The 23,268-nt window shown below is 38.5% G+C and overlaps 2 protein-coding genes across 2 annotated transcripts in view; one reads left to right on the top strand and one right to left on the bottom strand.

Moving 5' to 3' along the window:
• PLCG2 (phospholipase C gamma 2) overlaps positions 1–15,369 on the top strand; it is a gene marked incomplete at both ends in the record, with an annotated part of 55,346 nt that extends 39,977 nt beyond the window's left edge. The window contains 13 exon segments of the mRNA XM_079541678.1: positions 657–725; positions 1,713–1,822; positions 2,618–2,714; positions 3,147–3,213; positions 3,494–3,651; positions 5,634–5,736; positions 6,933–7,142; positions 7,736–7,881; positions 8,890–9,004; positions 10,254–10,421; positions 11,299–11,387; positions 14,333–14,517; positions 15,327–15,369. Coding sequence (XP_079397804.1) covers positions 657–725; positions 1,713–1,822; positions 2,618–2,714; positions 3,147–3,213; positions 3,494–3,651; positions 5,634–5,736; positions 6,933–7,142; positions 7,736–7,881; positions 8,890–9,004; positions 10,254–10,421; positions 11,299–11,387; positions 14,333–14,517; positions 15,327–15,369 — 1,560 coding nt within the window.
• Positions 15,370–21,293: 5,924 nt separating this feature from the next.
• SDR42E1 (short chain dehydrogenase/reductase family 42E, member 1) lies at positions 21,294–23,011 on the bottom strand (the record flags this gene model as incomplete). Its single annotated transcript, XM_079541243.1, has 2 exons — positions 21,294–22,401; positions 22,944–23,011. The coding sequence occupies 2 exons, from the start codon at positions 23,009–23,011 to the stop codon at positions 21,294–21,296; spliced, it is 1,176 nt and encodes a 391-aa protein (XP_079397369.1).
• Positions 23,012–23,268: the final 257 nt, after the last annotated feature.

Raw genomic sequence — 23,268 nt, 5'->3', positions numbered from 1 at the left:
GCTCTGTTTTTGATAATAGCCTTACCTGCAGTTGGCCCTCTCTTCTGTTTCTGGAGTAAACAGAAATCTTAAAGATTCTGCTGTGCCTGTCATCTGTACAGACAGTAGCTTTTACTTCACCACTTTGGAGCTTTCCCAGGGTGGTGTCCTGCTGCCTTTGTGGTAAAAGGTGAGAGGTACCTCTGAAGGCTCACTCTTTGAGATAAGTGTGAGGAGATTTCCCCCAGAGATACCTGTCTGTTTGCTGACTAAAAGGGGAGACCAGATAATTAGCTTAGGAGAGATGTCTGCTTTTTGGGATGGATGTATTTCATGATGAGAGAGCTTCAAACAGGTAACTAACTTGAAAAGCCTGAGATGACCTCATCTGTTTTCAAATGTGTGGGTGTTGGAAGGTGCAAAAAAAAACAAATTTGCCATCTTTCAGGAAATTCAAGTCTCTTTTTTTTCTGTTTCTTCTAAGAGGCTAAAAGGGGCAGAAAGAATTTTAGATCTCGTTGTGTTAATATTGCTGTTCAGCTGTGTTCAACTACAGAGATGAGGAGGAATCCAGACACATGTATTATGATCTTCAGTTTGCATCTCTATTGTCAGAAAGGTATTTTTCTAATTTTTGATTACTGTAATTTACCTTTTTTCCTTTTTTCCATTTTTAGGAAAAAGATATAAACTCTCTTTATGATGTCAAGATGTACGTGGAACCCAGTGAAATCACCCCTACAGTGGTATGTTTTGGGAGAGATGGCCTTCACGTTTTCTCTTAGACTTCTGAAAATGATGAGAATTGTTTGTGGATTTCTTGTTATCAGTAATGAAAAGGTTAACTGAAAGTGTTAGGCTGCTTGATTTATGGGGGGACTAGACAGGTGAACTTTTGAAGGGTGTGACTTTTTTTCTAATATCTACTCAAAATTTGTACCGACAGTTTCTCTGTGCAAATCTTGTGTTGATTCCCCCGTATTGGGAATTCAGGCACTTCTTGCTATTTAGTCTGTGGAGGTGGCTTGATTTGTACATGTGCTTATTCAGGTATGCTCCAAAATTTAATAACAAGTGGCACAGCAAACATTTCCTTACCTCTAATTCTTGTTATGGTCTCCTATTAGATTCTCCTAAAAGTTCGTCTGATTGTTAATTCAGTGGCTGTAACTTTCTTTCAGTCTTTTTGGCTAATGTATTTACATTGCTACTGAAGAATTTGAGTACTAATAAATTCAAGATAAAGTAATTATTTGTTCTACTGAAACTAGATGCCTTCCTAAAGGAAACGTGAGCAGCAGGATAGCTGATGTGGTTTGGAAGTGCAAGCTCTCTGACTGCTTCTTAAGCCTGTGTGCTCCAGCTGCATTTGAATACATGGAATGGTGATAGACTGACACTTCACTTTTTTTTTTTTTTTTTTTTTTTTTCCTACAGTAATTACAATGCAGTGCTCTTCAAAAAACAAACAAAACATTTTTTTTCAAGCTGATACTTGAAAAAGTATTTTTTCAAGTAACAGCTTGAAAAATAGCAGTTAAGTAGCATTACTTGCTTCCAACAATAGATGTCGCTATGGAACTTCAGTACTGCATTTTCTGAGCTTCACAACAGCAACAAAAAAGGATCCAATTCCACCTTCTCCTCCACCTCTTAAAAAAAATAAAATTGCATTATTGATCATTTTATGACCTGTCCCCCTAGATGACCTGTTTGCTTTGTTTCTCTTAAAGCCTCAGAGAACGGTGAAAGCCTTGTATGACTACAGAGCCAAACGAAGTGATGAATTGAGCTTCTGTCGAGGAGCTCTAATTCATAATGTCACAAAGGAAACTGGAGGCTGGTAAGGACAAAGATTCCTCGTAGGAGAACTTCTAGTGACTTAACGGATAGGAGAGAAAGATTAAACTTTGGATAGCATGTTTTTAAAAATCTTTGCTTGTTAAATGTGGCCTCATAAATGTTAAAGCTGATATACTAAATGAAAGCAAAAAAACTCAAATGCAAGTCTCCTATCATGTCTTTTGCATTGTTTGGCTCTACAGAACTAATCTCACCTTGCAGAATCTTCATTATGCCAGTGTATCCCCTACTTCTCCTTTACTACTTTCATACTTCCTTAACACTTGTGTGTTCTGAGAAGTTTTGCATCTACTATCTTTGTCATCAGTACTGTGTTTCTTCTGCTCTCTTTAGTACTTTTCTGGAATGAAATCCATTTTATTTAGTTGTCGGTATAGTTTCCTTTCATAAGTGGTTTTGTTTCTTAGCTGCCTTGCAAATTGCTTGGGAATCTAATATTTCCCTCTAGTTTCTGCAGGGCAATCAACCACATAATAGTATTTTTAGTACTGGAGGGGGAAATGCCTCTTAAGTCATTAACTGCGGTATACAGTAACTGTAATCCCTCTGAAATGATCTGTTACTACAGTTAATGATCACTTTGTTGGATCTTGCAACTACTTAATCACTTATATTTTTGGTGATTGCCAACTAGAGAAGCCATTGTTGGGTATTAATGACCAATTTCTTGAGGATTGTTTCATAGAATCATGGTATCATTTCTTCATTAATGGCCTGTTGAAACTCTTAAGCTATTTTTTTTTTTCTCTATGTATGCTTTTCTTTTTAAATTCAGGTGGAAGGGGGATTATGGAGAAAAAGTCCAACACTATTTTCCATCCAATTACGTTGAAGACCTGTTGTCTGATAATTCTGCTGAGCTTGAAAGCCAGGTGAGGTTTAAGGTTTGTCTGCTGTGTTTTCCTAGAACAAGCTGCCTGCTGGACGTGGAAATCTGGTTTATGGAATTAGAATGCTGTGTTCAAGGGAATGCAGAATAAAGAAATGAATGCATTCTTTGCTGTTCTTTGTGCTGTCAAGTGTTTTTGTCAGGATGTCCATCATGGAAAACTACTCAAGGAGATAACTGATTTGCTTGGATTTTAGGAGGTTCTGTTTTCCTGTATATTATACTGGTATGGATTTTTATTTCAGATAGCTCATCTAAGCTATAACTTGCCTGAAACTTAGAATTACTTTGCCTTTTAAATATTACAGTGCACGTGCTTTCAGTGAAAGTGCAATTAGATTTAGTGGTGTGTATTTATTGTTTGTTAATATTCTGTGCAGCAGGCTATGTCAGCTGTATCTCCTGTTTTTCACAGATTATTGAGGACAATCCATTAGGCTCTCTGTGTCACGGCATATTGGTACTAAATACGTACAATGTGGGTATGTACTTTCTGATTTGTACATGTTGACTCCTGAACTTTCTGTGCTGAAGAGGATCCCTTGTGTTTAGCATAAAATGCTTGGCTGTGAAAACTATTTGTATTCATGTAGCAAATACTATTGATATTATAAAATATTCTGAGACTAATTGTTCCAGCCCCATGAGAGCACTTACTGCAGTGGCCAGGACTTGGCCACTAGTTGTTGCAACAATTCGACAATGACAGCATTAGGAGAACAGCTGGATTTTAGTGTAAACTTCTTGCTACTTACCTAACAGTGAAAATGCCACAAGGGAAACACAAAAAGCCTTTTGTCTTCATTTTGGAACCTAAGAATCCAGAAGATCCATGCGTTGAATTTGCAACTGATAAAGTAGAAGAACTGTTTGAGTGGTACCAAAGCGTCCGTGAAATCACATGGAAAACTGCAGAAGAGGTATTGTTAAAAATAAACCCCTTTATTGGTTTTTAGTATGTAGTGCTGTAAGTTTACAATAGGATTTGTTTTATGCTGCTAAACCTTGCTAAGCTCTGTACCTAATCTATGTACCTGTACTACTACTTCCACTTAAAAACATTCTTCAGGACTTCCTTTTCCTTCTCCGTTGTATTAATTTACTTTCCTATTGTCTTTTTTAGTACTTAAGGAGTCTTTGACATGGCCAAAATGCCCTTGTGTTGACTATGCTTAAGAATACTGTTTTCTTTGCTGTTTCTACTCTTCATTACTGAGTGGGTGTTATGGATGATGGACAGTATTTTTCAGTATTGTGTTGGCTTGTGCTGTTTGTCTTTCATGTAGAGCAGCAATATTCCGAGGGTCATCAGAATCCCATTTATAGCAAGCAAGTTAATACCTCAAGCAGAGGGGCCAACAAATTCAGCAAGGGAAAAAACAGCAGGAACTGTTGTTGAGGGAGGAGAGACGTGGTTCTTATGCCAGGCTTCTGTTTAGAAATAAAAATGAGAAAAAGAGAAACCTGGTCTAGAAGGAAGTGTCTCTAAATGGGTTGTTTTTCATAGCACATCAGTGGCTCTTCAGGAGCTTGGCAGCTTTCTCTCCCTCTGTACAGTTAGGGAACTATTAAACAGCCTGCATTCAAAGATGCTTTAAACTCATTTCTGTCAATCAGGAGGCTTTTCTCAGTGTAGCCTCTTGAAATCCTTGCAGCATGGGCAGAGGAAAAAGGCAAGGAAAGGCCTTCTTTGCCAGTACAATTAACAGTCTAAATTTGGGGAAGGAAAAAGTATAATGCTGCAGTATGACACAGACATGTTTTCAGTTTATTTTGGAGATGTGCACGTTGTACATAAAAAGGCTTCCTGTACTTCGTTCATTACTAGCTCTCCTGGCTGAGTATCTCTGGTGTGTTATGTCTAACACTGTGGAAGTGCTCCACTGCTGTATGGAGCACTGCATACTCTTGAGCTATGTCTGGGAAACTAGTAAATCCCTAACGACACTTGTGTTTACAGGTTTGGGGTTTTTTCCAAGTCTATTTTAGTTCTTAATGCTGTGTTCCTCCTTGCCTTTCTTAGACTTCAATGTAATCTCTGGTTCAGGGAAACATTCTAGCAACTCATTGGCTTCTCTGATTTTCTTTCCTCTTCAGTTCATCTTGTTGAGAGGATTCTTTTGGAAGACTTCCTAATTGCTGCTGCTTCATAATCTCTTGTACCAAAGCTAGTAGCTGTTTGGTATGGGGCTCTTCTAACATTTTCTGTCCTGTAATTGCTTCTTGTGTCTGAAAAGCCTCCAGCCAAAACATCTCTGCTCAGGGCAAGTCTTGCTGATTTCAGTAGCTTCCGGTCTGTGGCTGCAAGGACCTTGGCTCAGCTTCCACATAGCAGGTGCTTACAAACAGGAAAGTATATCGTGGGCTTATAATTGGTGAGGCCTACATGATTACATGTGATTTTCTATAAGTAACATTTCTAGTTTCATGTGCAAATAGGAAATTACAGGAATGATGCTCTTGAGGTTTGAATTTAGCTGTCTGGGACTTACTAACAAGACGTAGGTCCTGCTTAAGATGGTAAATAGAGAGAAACTTCACTATATATTTTGCATTTTTTCCTTCATACATTTACATTTACATGAGGTATAGAGTCAGGAATCTAATGAAAATGGAATACAAACAAGATAATTTTTTTTAAAATTAAAAAAAAAATGTTGCCAAGCTTCTGAGTAGGATTGATTAAGGGGACACTCTGAAACACGTGCTTTAAAAAAAAAAAAAAAGCACTTGGTTAATCCATTCTCTGAATTGAATACGTTACATCTATGGAAGTGTTTTAAGTATCAAATAAGAATCTGGGCAAAAAAGAATGCATCAGTTTTGTCATTTTATTAGAGTGGAGTTACTGTACCATATTGCCTAGTGTGTCCATAATCTAAAACTTTATTACATTTTACAGGAGAACAGGAGGAAATACTGGGAAAAGAATCAATTGATTGCCATTGAATTATCTGATCTGGTAATCTACTGCAAGCCAACAAGCAAAACGAAGGACAATTTAGGTATTTTCTTTAATGTTACATCTGAATTTTAACTTTTCTACTAATCTGTACAGATGTTAGTTGAAATTCTGGCAATGGAGATAGAATCTATTCTTTCTCTACTAGAGAATATTGAGCCTCACCCATGGAGAATTTTCAGTGACAGTTTGAATTGTGCAGTAGTAGGGGAGCTTGAAGCTGTTCATGCTATAAAGTGTCAGGTAAAAGACCCTAATTTATCAGAATTGTTTTGAGCACGTATCTCAATCTGTTTTGGTTTAAGTGTGGGACCAAATGCGGAACTAATTAATGGTATGAGACAAAGAAACGGGAGGCCATCAATGAGGAGGTGAAAGCTTGGGTAATTTCTCATTGTTCTCATTTCCCACACCATGTTTTCGTAGTCAGTGCAATCACAGTAAAGACTTGGAAAATTCTTGGGCTTGGTGAATTTCCTTCAGAAAGGAGGCTTTGAAAGAAGAGAGATCTTGAAACTGTCCCAGGTTTCTTACCTAACTGATCAGAGACATCGTCTTAATACAGCTTCAGTAAGGAAGTTCTCTAGTTTTACGTCAGGTGGTTTTTTTCTGAGATTAAAAAATCTGGCTGAACACTTGACATTTGTTTGTCAGAACTCTCAAAATGGTTCTGTAGCACCTTTGCCATAGATGTAAGCTGTAGAAATGATATATAGTTCCATAATATAAATGAGAACTAGGATCTACATAAGTGTGCAGATAGTCTGACACTGAAATATGTACTTTGTGTTCCAGAGAAGCCAGCAAATGTGCCCTTCCTCCTTAAGTTTCTTTGCAGATGCTTTTAATAAGCTGTCACTGTGGCTAAGACATTGTAATTACACTCGTTGTTTGAAGCATTGGGTAACCCTGGCTGACCCTTTCTTCTCCCCATTTAAACCCAGGAAAAGATGTCTGGTTTAAATATGTCCTGCAGTGGTCAGAAGTGCATTATTAGCAATGATGAGATAAGAGCATGGCTACAATCTGCCCTGTTGCAAAGCATGTGGCAGGCAGGCAATTTTAACTTTCAGACCTGGCATTCAACCAGTTTATTGTGTCTGCATTAAAACAGTACCAATTATTTCATTACAGGACAAAGCAAACCAAAGTAAAACAAAATGTTATTGGAAATAAGGCATAAATGTCAACTTCTTTCTTCCTGTGTAACAGCCCTTTTTTTCTCTCTCCCTTGTGTAGAAAATCCTGATTTCAAAGAAATTCGTTCCTTTGTGGAAACCAAGGCAGAAAGTATTGTTAAGCAAAAGCCAGTTGAGTTGCTGAAATACAACTTGAAGGGACTGACACGTGTCTATCCTAAAGGACAAAGGGTTGACTCATCAAACTATGACCCATTTCGCCTCTGGCTTTGTGGCTCTCAGATGGTGGCTCTTAACTTTCAGACTCCAGGTAATATTCCCTTTAAAAAGGATTTAGCCCATATTCTATTTCACCACTAATGGAGCCTCTGCCTTCTAGTCACTGTGGCTGTTGTATTTATTTGTAATTCACTGTGAGAAGGGAGATAAAAGAAATAAATTTGAGAATTTGTGAATGTGTGAATCCTCTGTTAAGAGCAGATCCACAAAAAATCAGTCTCTCTATCTCTGAGCCCATTTGTTACCTCTGAAAGGTTTATTCCACTTTGATTTCTTCATGATAAGCAAGCAGAGATATTTGCAGTGAAGTTCAGTTGGATGAACAGTTGTTCACCCACAGGGAAAGCTGTACACAACTTCCCAGTAAGGGAAGCTAGCTAATGGCACTCACAGGAAACTAGTTTTGAATGGAGATGGGTTTATTAGGATTAAAATTGTTGAAAAATGGCCTGTCAGGTTCAGTTACTGAAGGGAAGTTCAGTAACTGTGTCTTCCATCTTACCTCTCCAACTCTTTCTGGGAAAGCATCAACCAGGAAGAATTGCAGAGAGGAGCCATTGATCTGGTACTTCCTTTTATTCAGATAGGGATCTTTCTGTTGTGACTGTTTAACTCTCTTCCTAGATAAATACATGCAATTGAACCATGCCTTGTTTTCACTTAATGGACGCACTGGCTATGTTCTGCAGCCAGAAAGCATGAGAAATGAAGAATATGACCCAATGCCAAATGAATCGAAGAGGAAATTGCAGATGATTATGACAGTGAGGGTAAATCTCTTTTGTAAATTATGTTTTTTACAAGTCATAAATATCTATAAAACTATAAATTAAGTTATTATGTTTCAGAGCAAGACCTGACAGATTGTCAAAATGCTGTTTTCAAATGTCGGAGTGTTTGAGAATAAAACTAGTTTCACTGGTTCCTGATAGGAAATACATATCTTTATCATACTAATGAAGCACATGCTATGGAACTAAAAACACAATCCTGGGATAATTTTATGCAATTGCTAATAGAAATTCCAAATGTACTAACTTGCATTTCCAACCTAGTAACTTCTTAGTAGAAATGTCCTATTGGAGATTGATTAGCAGCAGACTAACTAGTTCCAAAATTTCCAGTGTGGGGATGAAAGACGTTTATAATGAAAGAGAAAAACTGAACAGAAAAAATAATAAACTGATTATTTTTTCCTCATTCATCATATTATTGGGTATGCTGTGACTTAATCAGAATGTCAGTCTCACTTTCATGGAGAAATGGATGTATCGCTTGAAAATTATACCTTGTTGTCTTCTAGTGCCAAAAGTGAGATGAGCTTGTTTCTGTTGTCAGTTATTATTCAGTAAGAGAGATGTCCTTTAAAAATATGCCTTTTGAGAAGGCAGAAACATATTAATTGCTTTTTACTACAGTTTAGAGGAGAGGTAAACAGGTGGTGTGAAATAAAGCAGGAATGTTTTAAGGTAATAAGGACTGAATGAAGATAATGTTACAAACTTGATCTGGAACTGCATACTGTGTACAACGAATGTCAGCCATAATATCTTTCAATGAAAATCATTGAGTCACCCAGACAATTTGGAGTGCCATTATGAGTGACATAGTATGTTTAATAGATGTAAACACATTCAAGACAGGGAGTGTGCATTTCTGCATACTCCTCTGGGTTTATTTTGTTTATTCTCTAGTGAAATTCTCTTTTAGTTCTGTAGGCCACCTTTCCATGTGAATTTTCCTCTGGATGTGGTTATAACTCATAGTTTCTTTTGAAGGTTTTAGGTGCTCGTCATCTCCCAAAGCTTGGTAGAAGCATTGCGTGTCCCTTTGTAGAGGTAGAAATATGTGGGGCTGAGTATGATAATAACAAATTCAAGACAACAGTTGTGAGTGAGTATCAGTTTTCTGTGTAGTGGGGTTGTACTTTCAGTGCACATAAAGTGGGTAATGATAAGGAATGTATAACGTCTATAATTGGCCAGCAACCTGTATGGGGAGTAATTGGGTAACCTGCTCTCCTGCCTTCCTGAGTTAATTTGCAAAACTTGAATGAATATCTGATTTTTCAGGGAAAAAACCCGAACTGTTCACAGAAAGTTGCGACTGTGTTATGTTTTGGCCTATGCAACACTTTGTGTAGTCTGCATGTTTTTTTTTTTTTAAATTGCTGCCCTGAAAGTGCTTCCTACAGAGTTAGTCAATTGCCAAAATTCTGGCTGAAATGGGGAGTTAGTGCTGTGAGATCCAGACTGTGTTTATTTCAAGTTGGGTTCGAAGGCTGGCATCCCCTCAGAGACAGCTTGGGTAGATATGGCTGTAAAGTTGTATAACCTGCAATGCAGTAAAATTTTGATCAAAGCTTACTCCTGGTGAGTTCTGAATAAGGAGTGTGTGCCTGGTGTGTGTGTGTGCACATGAACATCGTGTAAGCAAATGAAATGGGACAATATCTAAGTGGCAGTCAAACAAAAATTGATTATTGAAGTTTTGTATGTAAGAAGATAAGACAGAACAATCTTTAATAAACTGACTGGCTGTCTTTTCACAATTTAATATATCTGGATGCAGCAGTGTTCCTGTGGTAGACAAGAGGCTTTGAATCTAATTATCTAAGCTACTGAAACCTACAGCTCAGACAGCAGTGGAAGATAAATACAAAATTAGGAGCAGAATGTACATTGTGGCTCTTCAGTACTTCAGAGAAGAGGATTATGATTTTAAATTTTTGTCAGGAGTGACCAAGACCTTAGACAGCAGAATTCCTAGCTGCTTTGCAAGTGCCAAGTTACTCAGTGTTCCATAAATGAATTGGGCCGTCGTACACTGGCATTGTACATCATACATGCTTTTCCTGTGACACGGAACAAGAGGCTCATGAATATGGTCCACAGAGGTTTTGTATATATAAAGACAAATAATAGCTTTTTCTTCATAGATTTCCATCCATGCCAACTTTCCTCCTATCTCCCCTCACAAATAAACAAATACAAACTGTCTGCAGTGAGGTTACAACATGAGACAGATGGTAAATAGGATTTTTTGGCCTCTGTATGCCCAGAAAATGGCCTGGGATACATACCCGTATATGAATGAAGTGAATTTATTGCCTCATACTCTAAATGCTTCCTTTTCATTACAGATGACAATGGCCTTAATCCAGTATGGGCACCTTGTCCGGAGCAAGTGAGATTTGAAATTTATGATCCAAATCTAGCATTTTTGCGCTTTGTTGTTTATGAGGAGGATATGTTCAGTGACCCCAATTTCTTAGCACATGCCACTTTTCCCATCAAAGGAATCAAATCAGGTAAGAATAGGAGGGATGATAAGGGGCTAAGTCAGAATGACGTTAAAAATTATTGTGGCATGAGTTTGCTCTCTGCAGTGGCAGCTATAACACGCCAAATGAGAAGTGCTTTGTTGACCTGAATTCCTTCAATTTGTTGTTTATTATGATGTTAGCTGTGTAGTGTGAAAAGCATGTAAAATAATCCTCTTGCCTTCTGAATTTATTTATTTATTCATTTTTAATTCTGTTTAGATAGGATAGAAAAATTTGCAGCAGCAACAAATCACAACAAAGACAGTTTTAGAACTGCTACTAATAGTGTGCCATGACTCTGTGAAAGCTAAATATAGTTCTTGTGTACTGATAAACCCAGGGGTTTCTTTGTTCTGAAAGTAAGAGATTCCATTGAAGTTCTTCCTTCCACTCCCACTTGGAGCTGTTTTTCAGATGAAAGCAACAAGATCAATGTTTTGATATTATTCCTATCTCCTTACTGATATGATCCCTGTGTCTTTAACTATCTTTATCATGGACTCCATTTCAGCAACAGAGTTACGTGCTCTGGGTAAAATGTGGGAAGGTTTGTTTTCTGATTTTGTGTCAGAATATTTGTTTAATTCATTGCCTTAGACATGGGCATGTGCAGAGTAAGTTTGCTGATTTTTCTCTGCATCTGGCTTTAGTTTCTAAGAGTATATGAAACCTGTTTCTTGGTTCTACCATTCTTGTATTTTGTTTCTCTGTAATTCACATAATTCACATAAGAAAGCTTGCTCTTAGCAGTGAAGCATTTGAACAGTGAGGGATCTTTTGGTCCTTAGGCCCACTTGCACCATTTTTTGATCCTTGACTCTAGTACTTCTTTGTATATGCTTTGTTTCTGTTTTTCTTTCAGGTTTTAGATCAGTTCCTCTCAAGAATGGTTACAGTGAAGACATAGAGCTAGCCTCACTTCTGATTCACTGTGAAATGCAGCAAGTTCTGGTGAGAACCTCTCATTTGTTTTGTGCACTCACAGCATGTGTTAGCAGTTCTTTGTGGAAACCAGGAAACAAGGATTTAGGTTTTTGTTCAGTTTATGGTGTGGTATTATCTGATTTTTCTTCTTTAGGTATTGGGGAAGACCAGTAATGCAAATTGAGCTACTCTCCCACTGAGGAGACAAATTACTCATTTGTTAAAATAAATAATGCACAAACAAAGCCTAATTACCTCCATTGTTTTTTGCTGTACCAGCACGGTTGTTGCATTTCCCCTATTAACTGACTGATGCCATGCAGAGCTAGCTAGCTAAATTCAGGCTTTCACCTCTGAAATTCAGGCTTTTTGCCTATTGAAATTCTAGTTAGTGTTTTTACACATTCAAGGAAAAATGATGATGATGCATCCTTTGCTCATGGAACCACACATTCAAATACCTGGTCTGTGAAGAGCATTTGTTGGTGCTACAGAGGTGCTCCTTTCTATGTTAATTTAAAGCAGGCTTATTCTCAGACTCTCTTTATATGTCAATAATATTTTATTCTATATATTTTATATATTAATATAACTATATATAACTAAATATTCAATTATAACTATATATGAATCTATGTTTTATTGTATCTTATTAAATACAAAGGCACAGGGAACAAGTAATGAAATTTTACAGTGCTTCTGGGAAGTGAGGATTTCTGGGTGCTTTCCAGTACCCTTCATATTCAGAGGAGGAGGAAGAAGTGCAACTCATCTGTAGTTGTTCACAATCGTTCAGCTAATGCTGTAGTTCACACCAATATGTGCTAGTTTTCATGATTAAAACACCAGGTTCTGCTAACAGTAAGTTGTTATGTCTCTGGAGAGATTTGTCCCTACGGTTACGGACACTGAAATGGAAATCATTGAATTCTCAGTCACATTCTTCATGGAGGAGTGGAAACCTTTTTCAAACATTCTTATGATTTTTGCAAAGCCACCTAATAAACACATAATGTAATACGACTGTGTGTAATCAGCTCTTGGCAGCCATAGCTGAGAGAAGGAGAAGGCTAGGAGCTGAGACAAAGAGTGTATGTTTAAAGAAAAGAGAGGCATGAAGATAACATTTGAAATGTTCGTATTCCATGAACATGAGTCTGATCCAGGAGACCAGATAAACTCATATATTTACATATCTTCTGGCTTGTTGCCTCTGAGAAAACTGGTAACAACTTGCCGTTGCCTAATGTTGACCATGGGAATGGTGCTAGATATATTGCTGATTCCTCTTCAGAAATTCATTCTTTGCCTGGGGCCCGTGTATCTCTTAGTGTTGTTCATAGCAGCAGCATGTCTCCCGGTCTGTCAGCACTAAGTCCTTTGGTGGTAGCGTATTTCACACTCTTGAAACACCTTCAGTTTGTTAGGCCAAGGGATGATGCAGCATTGCTCTGTATTTTTGCAAGGTCTGATGTTTCTGGTGGTAATGCAGTAGCAGGAGAACTTGCAAACAAATTTGCTTTTGTTTGGCAGTCTGTAGCAAATCAAGGTTTGCCATGGTTAATCAACTTCTGGAAGTTCTGCCAGATCATTCAAGAAGCATCAGGAATGATCAGGGCTATATCCATCTGTTCTTCTGCCCTTTTTTTTTTTTCTTTATTTGTGATAATGACCCTTCACAAAATGGTATAATTTAATAACAGGCCTGTTTATATACAGGACTCCATCTGTATTCTCTTGGAGATGAAAAACACAGTTATAAAGAGGAATGAGAATGGCTGTGAAATTTCCTTAGGAACAGAGTAGCAAGAATATAGCAAATGTAAGCATGTATATATGTATATATGCCCCTGTTATGTGGGGCCTCATGCAGTTTTTGTTCAAGTTAACCAGTCTTCTTGACGTTGTAGAAACTTGGTTACACTGAGATTTTTACATTTAGAAGCATGTATTATTAGCCTGAAAATTGATTCACTTGCATCAGAAAGTGTGTGAATCTCTTTAGCTTTTATTTGCTTCATCCTGTACCAGGGAACTGTAGGAATTTGTTTTGGGAGGAAAAAGAAAGGTGAGGAAAGGATCTTGTTCCTTTACCTGTAAAACTCCATGGCTGCAAGGAGTTTAGAAACATGGAAAAACTCCATGTTTCTAAACCTGTCAATTTTTGTGGATCTGGACTGAGTCCTAAAAGAGGCATTCTTATTAGTATGCCATCTCTGAAAATATTTAGATTTGTTACATTTATTGATTGCATGTCATTTCTTTTAGGATATGTATCTTGTTTTGCTGCTGATTTGAAAATTAAGACTTTGTTGCTGCCAATGCTGTTTCCCAGAAGTAACACTAGAAAAGAGGCAGCTTGTGCGTGCAGAGTTTTTGGAGTATTAAAATAATTTGAAGTCATGAGAGGAATCATATTGATTATTTATGCTTGAGGAGAATTTTGAGACATTCTGTTGTGGGCCACATGCAACAGAAGCTCAGACCCCCTGTAAATTAATCTTCAAATACTTAGTCTGTTCCTCTGAAAGCATGAAATGGCCATAGATCCTTAGTACAAAGGACGTGTCCTCCCTTGGTCATCTGGTGCTTGCTGCTGTTAGGGATCCTATTTACTCATCAGTATTTCTACTTGTGGTCTGGATTTCAATAGGAAAGCACCAAGATTGTTAATGTCACCTAGTACACAGATATGATGGAGCTGTCAAAAGCAAGAACAACAAAATTAAAAAGTATTTTAAAGCACATAATCTGATGTCCCACGGTGATGTCCTTTTGCTGTCCTTTGCTCAACACACTGACATGATTTGTTATGGGAGAATATTTTCCAAAATGTTATCTCCAGATAAAGCTAATGGAATGTGTTTAGGAAAACAAAATAGCCCCCTGAACTCTGTTGATTCTGTATTGGGTATCTCTTACATTCACTGATTACCAGCATTATTACATTGATTTCCAATATTCTTTCAAAGGAATATGAAGAAGAGCTTTATTCTTCGTGTCGGCAACTTCGGAAGCGCCAGGAGGAAGTTAATAACCAGCTGTTCCTTTATGATACCCATATGAACTTAAGGAATCCTAACAGAGATGCATTATTAAGAGAATTCAATGTGAATGAACATAAACTACAGATGTGTCAAGAAACGTGTAACCGGAGGTGGGTTGATAATCAATCTTCTTTCCAAGGTAGCTCCATCTAAGTATGGCTTAATGTTAAGAAAATCTCAGGTTTATTAAAACAAGCATCTAAGAATAGTCAGAGCAGGATTGGCATAGCTGAAGTGAGGCAGGGCTGCAAACCACTAGAGGCCAGCAGACTCAGTGAAATGTCTGCTCAGTGAAATCCTGGTTTCAGTAATCACAGTGTAATCCTGTGAGTTTATGTTCTTTTATCCTGCTTTCTAGGAGAAAACCTTGGAAATACATTCTGTATAGCCAAATAAATAAACCACCTCTCCTACATTGTTAAAGTTATGTCCCTGGTGGTGTCCTTAGTGTATTAAATATGTGGAAACAACATGCTTCCAGAGACACATACTGCAAAAGATAAGAACACTTTTAAGACCACAGAACTGTCAGTTAAGTGTCAGTGTGCTATCCAAAGCTGAGGGGAGGGTATGTCTCATTTGCTGCCACCTTTGGGTTGGGTAGGAGGAAGAGAGAGGCTTCCTCTACCAGGTGACCACGTGGAAGTATTGAGTAATCTTTAGGCCTTTCTGAGATAATGAAATGGGAGGAAGACTTTTCTTTAAATAGCTTTTTTTTTTTACCTTTGTGTGTGTGTGTGTGTGTGTGTGTGCTGAACAGTTGTATGAATCCCATCTATTGCAGGAAAAAAAATGTACAGTCCTTGTTGCTGATACATTACTTAGACATTGAATGAACATAGTAAACCATTCCCCTCTGAGAAATATCAAGGAGACTTAACTCTTTTTTTTTTTTTCTTTTTCTTCTTTTCCCTAAAAGATTAAGGGAGAAGAAAGTCAGTAACAGCAAATTCTACTCTTAAAACAGTCATTCTTTGATGCATGCTTTATGGAGCAGTTCAGGTAGAGACATTAATTTATCCTGGTCATTCTATTCTGTGAAGATCTCATCGTGCTGAATGAATCGAAGAGGAAGAAGAGGAGGGAAGATGGATTTTCTTATTAATTTCTTGTTATAAGAAAAACTGTTTTAATTCCAAATAATTTATATTCTGTACAAGGTTTGGCCAGTACCTCTGTGCAGGCCAGACTTCCTGTATATGAAAGAATCTGAAGGTGGGTAGTTGCATAGACTTCACTGCTTATCAATACCTGAAGTGCAAGTTTAAATTGTTCATGGTGTCTGTGTACGCAGGGTGTAGATAAGACATTCACAACAATTTGCATGCATGGAATCACACCACTTTAACAACCTGGCTCCTTAAGATTAACTGGGAGTGAGTTTTTAATTTATTAAATGCTGTAAAAGCACTTTTGCACCAACATTTCTTTTTTAAATGTATATTACCTTACCTTAGGCAATGGATTGTACTTCTGATACTGTATAAAGAATTTTGGGCAGCTAATAGCTCATACTGTATTGTCTCTTATTAGTAGTTCTCTGTGCCCTTCTTGAGTAGCAGATAATATGTTACTTTTGTTGAAATCAAATATCCTCTTTGACTTTGGATGCTTCCTTGTGAAAGGTTTAAGAGAACAGTGTGTGCACTTGTTTTTGTAGTCCCTCTGAACTTGTGTTCCTAAATTAAGGTATTGGAGGGAAAGGTTTTAATGTAAATATGTGCTAAGAAATATGTGGTGTTTTGTTATGTTTTTCTTTTTTTTCTTTCCTGAAAGGCATTTCAACTCTGAAAAGCACTTACTTTGATACAGCATCATTTTGTAAACCCTTTCAGCTGCTAATGTGCTTAGAAATGATTTTTTTTAATGAACTGTCCATTTTTAATCTTGCAGTCCTACTTAGATGATAGCATCAGATGATAGTGTTCTGTAAATGTAGACTGTTTTACCAAAATACATCTAATCCAAGAATGATAGTATGCACAAATATAGAGGTACATTAGTCTTACATCTTTAATCAAGTGAAGAACATTGAGCTACAGATGCGAAAACTCAGTAGATTAGCAAGTGTGCTTTACTGCAGCAGTGAAACGGAAGCCCTTGAATGGCATATTTAAAACCAGTTATGGTAATTTGGGTGCATGTCAGTTCTTTGCGCTAGCACTATCTTATTACTCTCAAATTCCTGGTTCCTTTCTCTCTACATGGGTGAAGTTTTGCTGTCTATATAAATGAATTTCTTTCACAGCTGTGCACAGGAGTTAAGTTCTGTCTAAATGACTGTCTGAATCATAAAATTTTGCATACATCATGCTGTATTTCTCATCACAGAAAACAGGCATGCGTTTGGGATTCCTGGCCTGATGAAGATGCCTCAGCCATTTTTGGTTTCTCTTGCTCCCTGTTCTGTTGTTTCAAGGTGTGCTTGATTGATGCTGTTGTTTATTCACATCTGATGGTTTGAGGAAGTCCACTGAGGTTTTAATTATTACAAAAAGAGTTGTGTCTCACTTATCTTGAGATGGAAATGCTATTATAGCATCCCATACTTGATTGTCTTCTTTAGATATTTTTAACAAAGGAATTAAATACCAATCAGCCATCTGAAAAAGAGGAGAGGGCAAAGTTAAAGGTAATTCAAGGGTCTTCTTTTCTTCTTCCTGCCTGAAATCTCTTCAGTCACCAGTTCCAACTGGTCTGTCCAAGGATTAGATGAATGCAATTTTTCTTTTTTTTTTTTTTTTGGGGGGGGGGGGGGGGGGAGGGGGAAGGGGGAGGGCATCAACTGTGGATTTTAGAGGTACAGCAATAACTTAGCCTGCCATACAAACCTGGGCTTACCTGCTGATCCAGTTGCTGTGGGTGGTGAGGACCTTTGGTGCACATGCATTTTGTACTGTTTTCCAGGACATATTTTAGTGTGTCATACAATCAGTCCCTGTGCTGTATATTTCATTCAGCAGTCAGTGTGTGTCGCGTTCCATGTCCTGAGAACACAGTGTTGTCAGGATGGTCAGATGAGGTGGTCCAAAGTTGTGTCTGGAAGGTCCTGAAGCTGTTTCCACAGGTGGAACTTTTAGGTAGCTGAATAACAGCTGGGCTTGTACTGATTACAGAAAGTAGGGGACCACAAGATGCTAATGCTCAGGGAGACCAAATTCTAGATCTCTAGACTGCTGTGGTTTAATTTTATTATTTCTAGCTCAGTTCCAGGGCAGACATAGCCACATGGCCCAGGTGAATCATTTGGCTCAACTACTTTCCTTATTCTATACCTGACCCAGAACAACTATTGTATGATGAACGTAGGAGTTTCTTGCTGCTGTGCAAATGTTTAAGAGTTCTTCAGAAAGTTGTGTGTATATTCTGCATGCAAACATCATATTTAAAGTTATAAGAGGTATTCCTTGGCATTTATGAAAATCCATTCAGTTTCACAGAAAGAATTTTTTTTTTTCCCCTGAGTATATGAACATGTTACATTCAGAAGAAAATTACTGCTTTGGCTGCTTGGTTGACTTGAGTGTTAGGCAAGGCTATGTACTGTTTCTTGTATCTTGCATTGTTTTAACTCCAAAGGCCCATCTCTCAATTCTTTGTCAAGGTGGACTCAAGCAACTTCTTCACAGTTGCAGCTGTTTTAATATGAAACAAGGTTTGAATGTGCATGCTGATTTTATAATCTAGGAGGAAAATCATTTATAAGAATGTTATCGGTTGAATTGTTATATTCTTATGGAAACTATTTTGAATTCTTAAAATAACTTATTTTAATAAAAACGTTTTGATAGCAGTGATGAGAATGATCCCAGAAGCCTCTTCATTAAAGCGTGGTTTACTGAATGTCTTGACTTCAAATCTCCAGGTGGTGTGCATGAGTTCTAATTGAACAGCGGTCTGCTGGAATGTTACGCTGTGTTGCACCAGAGGTTGGAGGAAGGGCATTTCTGTATTTTTTAAGATGAACTGACTTAATGGTCGTTTTCATGAAGTCATTATTGTTGCACTTCATCTGGATACAAACAAGCACTGCAGAAGAAAAAGGCCAAAGATCATGTTTAACATGCAACTCCTAACTGACCTTTTCCACTAACAGGTAGATACTTCAGCTGTAGTGAGCATCAGGTTTGTATCAACTCAAAAAATGAAGTCTGAAGAAGGCAGAGCTGGAATTTGTAGTCATTTGGAACCGTCATTCACAGTAGATTTGTATTAACACACTTTCTGCTAATGAGGGTGTCTTAATTGCATGGGCGTGTTTCTGGGTGAAGGCATGATGTCTTTGTATTGTGATTTTTTGTTTTGCTGAGATTCTTGGGAATCAAATTTTTCTCAGTCTTCTAATAAAAATTGTGTATATGTTGAGCTGGAATCAAGCATCTATGAGGCATTTATGCTGCTGAGGTATCACTGTATTGCTGCAAGTAGCAAGTAGCAAGTAGCAAGGCAATTAGCGATAGAAATGAAAGAAAAAATTGGTAGGGTCTCCTAGGAGGTGATGCTACAAAAAAACATACTACTTAAGGATGACTGACATTTAAACTTCTAAAACATATATACACACATCATAAGTCATTCATGTACATCTGGCAGGCATTAGTTTTATGCTGACATGCTGCGTTATGCAAGATTAAGCAGCTGCCAAGAGATATTTAAAAACATCAGAGCCATTCTTTTACCAGTTGCTAAATAACTCTGAGCTCTAGCAAACTTTCATTTCTGCTTTTTGAGTTTTGAGGTGTATTTCTGGTAATTCACTTTCAGGAAAACAAATAATAGATAAAGTTTTGGAACAGACAAAACAATTGAATTACCTTCATTTACTCAGTCGCTGATATAAAAGTAGTAATAACAGAAAAATAATTCTCATTTTAAAAATACTTGAAACAGAGCAGCCGTGACTAGCTTTGTGCACACCTAAGTCTTAAGTAATTCTCATAGAGTAAGTAATTGTAAAGTAAATCCTGAAGCCTTACATTTCTTCTTTTCATTTTGGAACGTAAAACAGTATCCTTGACCTCTTCTGTAGTTTACTTGAAGAGCAAACACGACTCTGGCTTTGTTTACTAGATGGAGCCAAATAGGCTGCTGTTTGGTTTGGGGTAGGCATTGCCAAGTGGCTGCTTATTTCTCTCGACTAGGGCTGATTTAGTACCATGTGCTCAAGCATAAGTTATGGGCAGTTAGGACAAAATAGCACCTCTTGCTGTGTTATCAGTGAAGAGTTCTGTCCTTGACTCCAGACAGATGAAGAGCTTCACATGTTGTGCTTGTTCTGCAGGAGGTTGAGCTGCTTCAGTTTTGGTATTTCTGTCTTTGCCACCCGTCCCAATTTTTCTTTGTACATAAACAGTTATCAGGACTTTCACCTCAGCCAGCACTAACAGCATGTGTTTACACTTTGGGACACTTTCATAGATGATTTTTTTCCATCAACCCCACCATTAAGATAAGTATACATGGCAGTGGCTCTTTTTTTTTTTTTTTTTTTTTTTTTTCCCCAAATAAGTATTGCAAATAGGAAAAAAAAACCCTCTGGGGCACAGGAGTGGCATTCTACATCTTAAAAAGATCTGCTTTTTACAAGAGTTAGCGTGAAATACCAATGTTATGGTTGTAGCTAGCAGGCATCTGCAATTTCTTGTACATTGTCTTTTTTCTGTTGCTTTTGTTAGCATTAAAATTTCTTAATTTACTTTTGCTAGCATTGCATCAGAACCAGAGGATGGAGAGGAGGAAGTAACCAGTGGTTTTCATTTGAAAAGCGTGGCCCTCCAGGAGAACAGCAGGCCAAAGCTTTTGTGAGGTCACTTTTTTATTCATCTTTTATTAAAATGAAGGATTAATCTTCCTGCAAACTACGATGATGTATATTAATGGATTCTGTGAGTGACCCTTCTGCAGTCAGTATGGTAGTGAAATGTCATCTGCTGGAAGCGCGGTAGCTTTTGATAAAGGAGTTCAACGCTCCTAGGATGCAAACATTGCCTCAGTTTATTCCGTTACAGAAGGGGGAAGAAAAGTGAGTGCTGCCTTGAGCTGTCCCTTCACTATTACATTTAGTTTCTTTTGGTTTATCATCCTGCTATGAAGTTGAAGTTGTAATGATATCAAGCACTAAAGGAATGTTATCAGAGCTATAAAAATTTTATAAGGAATGGAATATGAGTGTAATCACTTAACAGGAGTCCTTTAAATATGATTATTTAACCGTTCAGTAATGCTGGGAAAAATCACAGCTGTTTCATAATACACTTTAGCTAACTCATTCATCTTCAACAGGAATATTTTAGTTAGAAAATCTACAGATCTGTGCTGCTTCAAGCACTTAGCTGCAACTGAGGTACACAACTGTACATTTTCCAGAAGTGTATTAGATCTAACACAGTTTATTCAGAAAAGTACACCACAATGTATTCGTTTAAAAAATAACAATAATTTATTGTCTAAAGCCAAATTATTGGTTAGGCATATATGCACTCAAGATGGAAAGCAGAACTTGGTTTGGAATGTGATCAAAGAGTAAGTTTTTTCCCCTCTGGATCATATAGCACAAACTTCCTAGGAATAAAAGGTGTGGACCAAGAGTATGATGCTATTGGGTAGAAAAGGTCAGTCTTAAGGGTACCACTGCAGCAGAAAATAACACGCTGCTTGTAGCAGTACAGTTAACTTTTTAGTGGCCTGATCAATTTTACTTTGAAGAAGAATTATAAGATATGTTACAAAAATTAAAGGCTTTTGTTCCACCATTCTATTCACTGGGGATAGAACTGTTAAAGGTATTTACCCAAGAAGTACAAACATATGTATTTTTTTAATTCGCTGTGAAAACAAAGAGTATGCAACATAACTAAATCCTGTCCTCCATACTCAGTGTTTCATTTCAGGGTGAAAATATAACTGCAGATGGAAACCACGAGACGAGCACAGCAATCAACAGCAAGAGCAGTCCTCCATCCCTAAGGAGATGTGTAATGGTATACTTCCCTGGCTTTGGTCCACAGCCCTGAGATCTAAACCACTCAACCACTTCATTCAGGCTGTATTTCTGAGGCTCGTACCCCAGCTCTTTCCTGGCCTTCTCCATGCTGAAGTAATGTGTGACACCCGTTTTATAAACTTCTGTGCGAGTGAGGAGAGGCTGAAAATTATAAACATGGCCTATGAGAAAATGAACTACTTCAGTAAGAAATGCAAAAAAATAGACAAGTGACAGAGGAAGGCGGCAGGTTGGGAACTTGTATCCCAAACCTTCTACTAGTGGTCGGAAAAACTCAAAGTTGTTTACTGGCCTGCCATCTGAAATAAAGTAGGCTTGGCCTGCAGCTATGTGCTTTTTGTTGGCTTTGAGGGCCTCAAAGGCAAGGATGTGAGCCTGAACGAGATTGTCAACGTGTACAAATTCTACTAAACTAAGAGGATCTCCGTATACGAATTTAAACAGTCCCCTCTCAATGTAACTAACTATTCTTGGAAGATGTCTTTGCTCTCCTGGCCCATAGATGCCCGCTGGTCGGAGAGCACAAGTCCTCAATACACCTTTCCCATTTCCAAGCTCAGTACCATTTGCCTTCAGCACCTTCATTTCAGCTAAAGATTTGGTCCGGGAGTAGTGATCTGGATGGAGGTGAAGAGGTAGATAAGGCAGAGATTCATCCCCATTTTCTATAATCTGGCCTCCAAATATCACGTTATATGTACTTGTATAAACCAGACTTGACACTCCTGTACTCTTGCAGGCCTGGATGACATTTTCTGTTCCTTTCACGTTAACATCTTCTATAAGTTTTCGGTTCAACTGCTCCCTGCCAGACATTCCATAGGAAGCGATGTGGAACACACAGATCACATCTTTAAGAGCCTCTTCCACTTCAGCCAGACAACAGACGTTCCCTTGTATAAACTTTATCCCTTCTGGCACCGGTTGAAGAGGCTTCATGACATCAAAGAGAATCACATCAACTCCCTTTTTGTATATGGTACAGCCTAAACTAAAACAGGACAGAAAGCGTATGTTATATACATAAATGCATAAAACACTTCAACAGAGATAAGAGAAGCCCTTTAACTATTTCAATACCTTTTTTTTCCTAATCGCACTCAGTTCAGCCATCTACTGTGGTGATGAGTGAACCGCCTAGCTTAAGGTTTAGAATCGTTTCCTCAGTCTCTAGAGGAAAGCAAAACAAAGTGGGTGAACTGCCAGTAGGGAAAGCTCTGAACAAAACCAACGTGTTTTCAGCTGCTCTTTGGCAGAACCCAGCTCGTTCTCTCCTTCTGTCCCCTGAGGTACCTGAGGTAGCTGAACGATGGTAATCTAAATCCCCATCACAAAGCTGATCAGCCCCGTTAAAAGTTACGCATGGAATCAGAGTAACTGAGTGCTTAAAGCACTCAGAAACGCAGCGGTGCGACTGCCGACAGGGAGCCGAGACCAACAGGCACGGGACGGGGTGACGCAGGTCCCAGCCCGCCGCCCCACCGCCCGCCCTGCTCCATCGATCCGCACGTCGCCGCTCTCCAGCGCACTAACCGGAAGCCAAAGTAACCACCTCCTCCCGTAATCAGCACCGCTTCCTTGGCGCTGCTTCCTGCTTCCATCCTCTTTGCTTCGGTGCCTTTTCAGGAGATTGACCTACGGAAGACGCAATACAAACACACATTAACGCCAATCTGAGTTGTAAGATCGCTTCGCGTCCAGCTGTTCACAGCTGGGAAAGCCGGCTCCGAGGCACAGGTTGGACCGGCGCACCGTCAGAACCGACCCGCGGGACCCGGCACCCCTCGGTCGGGCGGTGCTCGGAACAGCCCGGACCCGCAGCCCGCCGTCCCGCCCGTACCTGCTCGGAACCCGCGGC

The sequence above is a fragment of the Tetrao urogallus genome (genome assembly GCF_951394365.1).
Source record: "Tetrao urogallus genome assembly, chromosome: 12".
In the NCBI taxonomy this organism is placed as follows: domain Eukaryota; kingdom Metazoa; phylum Chordata; class Aves; order Galliformes; family Phasianidae; genus Tetrao; species Tetrao urogallus.
This window is presented reverse-complemented; position numbering and strand designations above follow the sequence as displayed.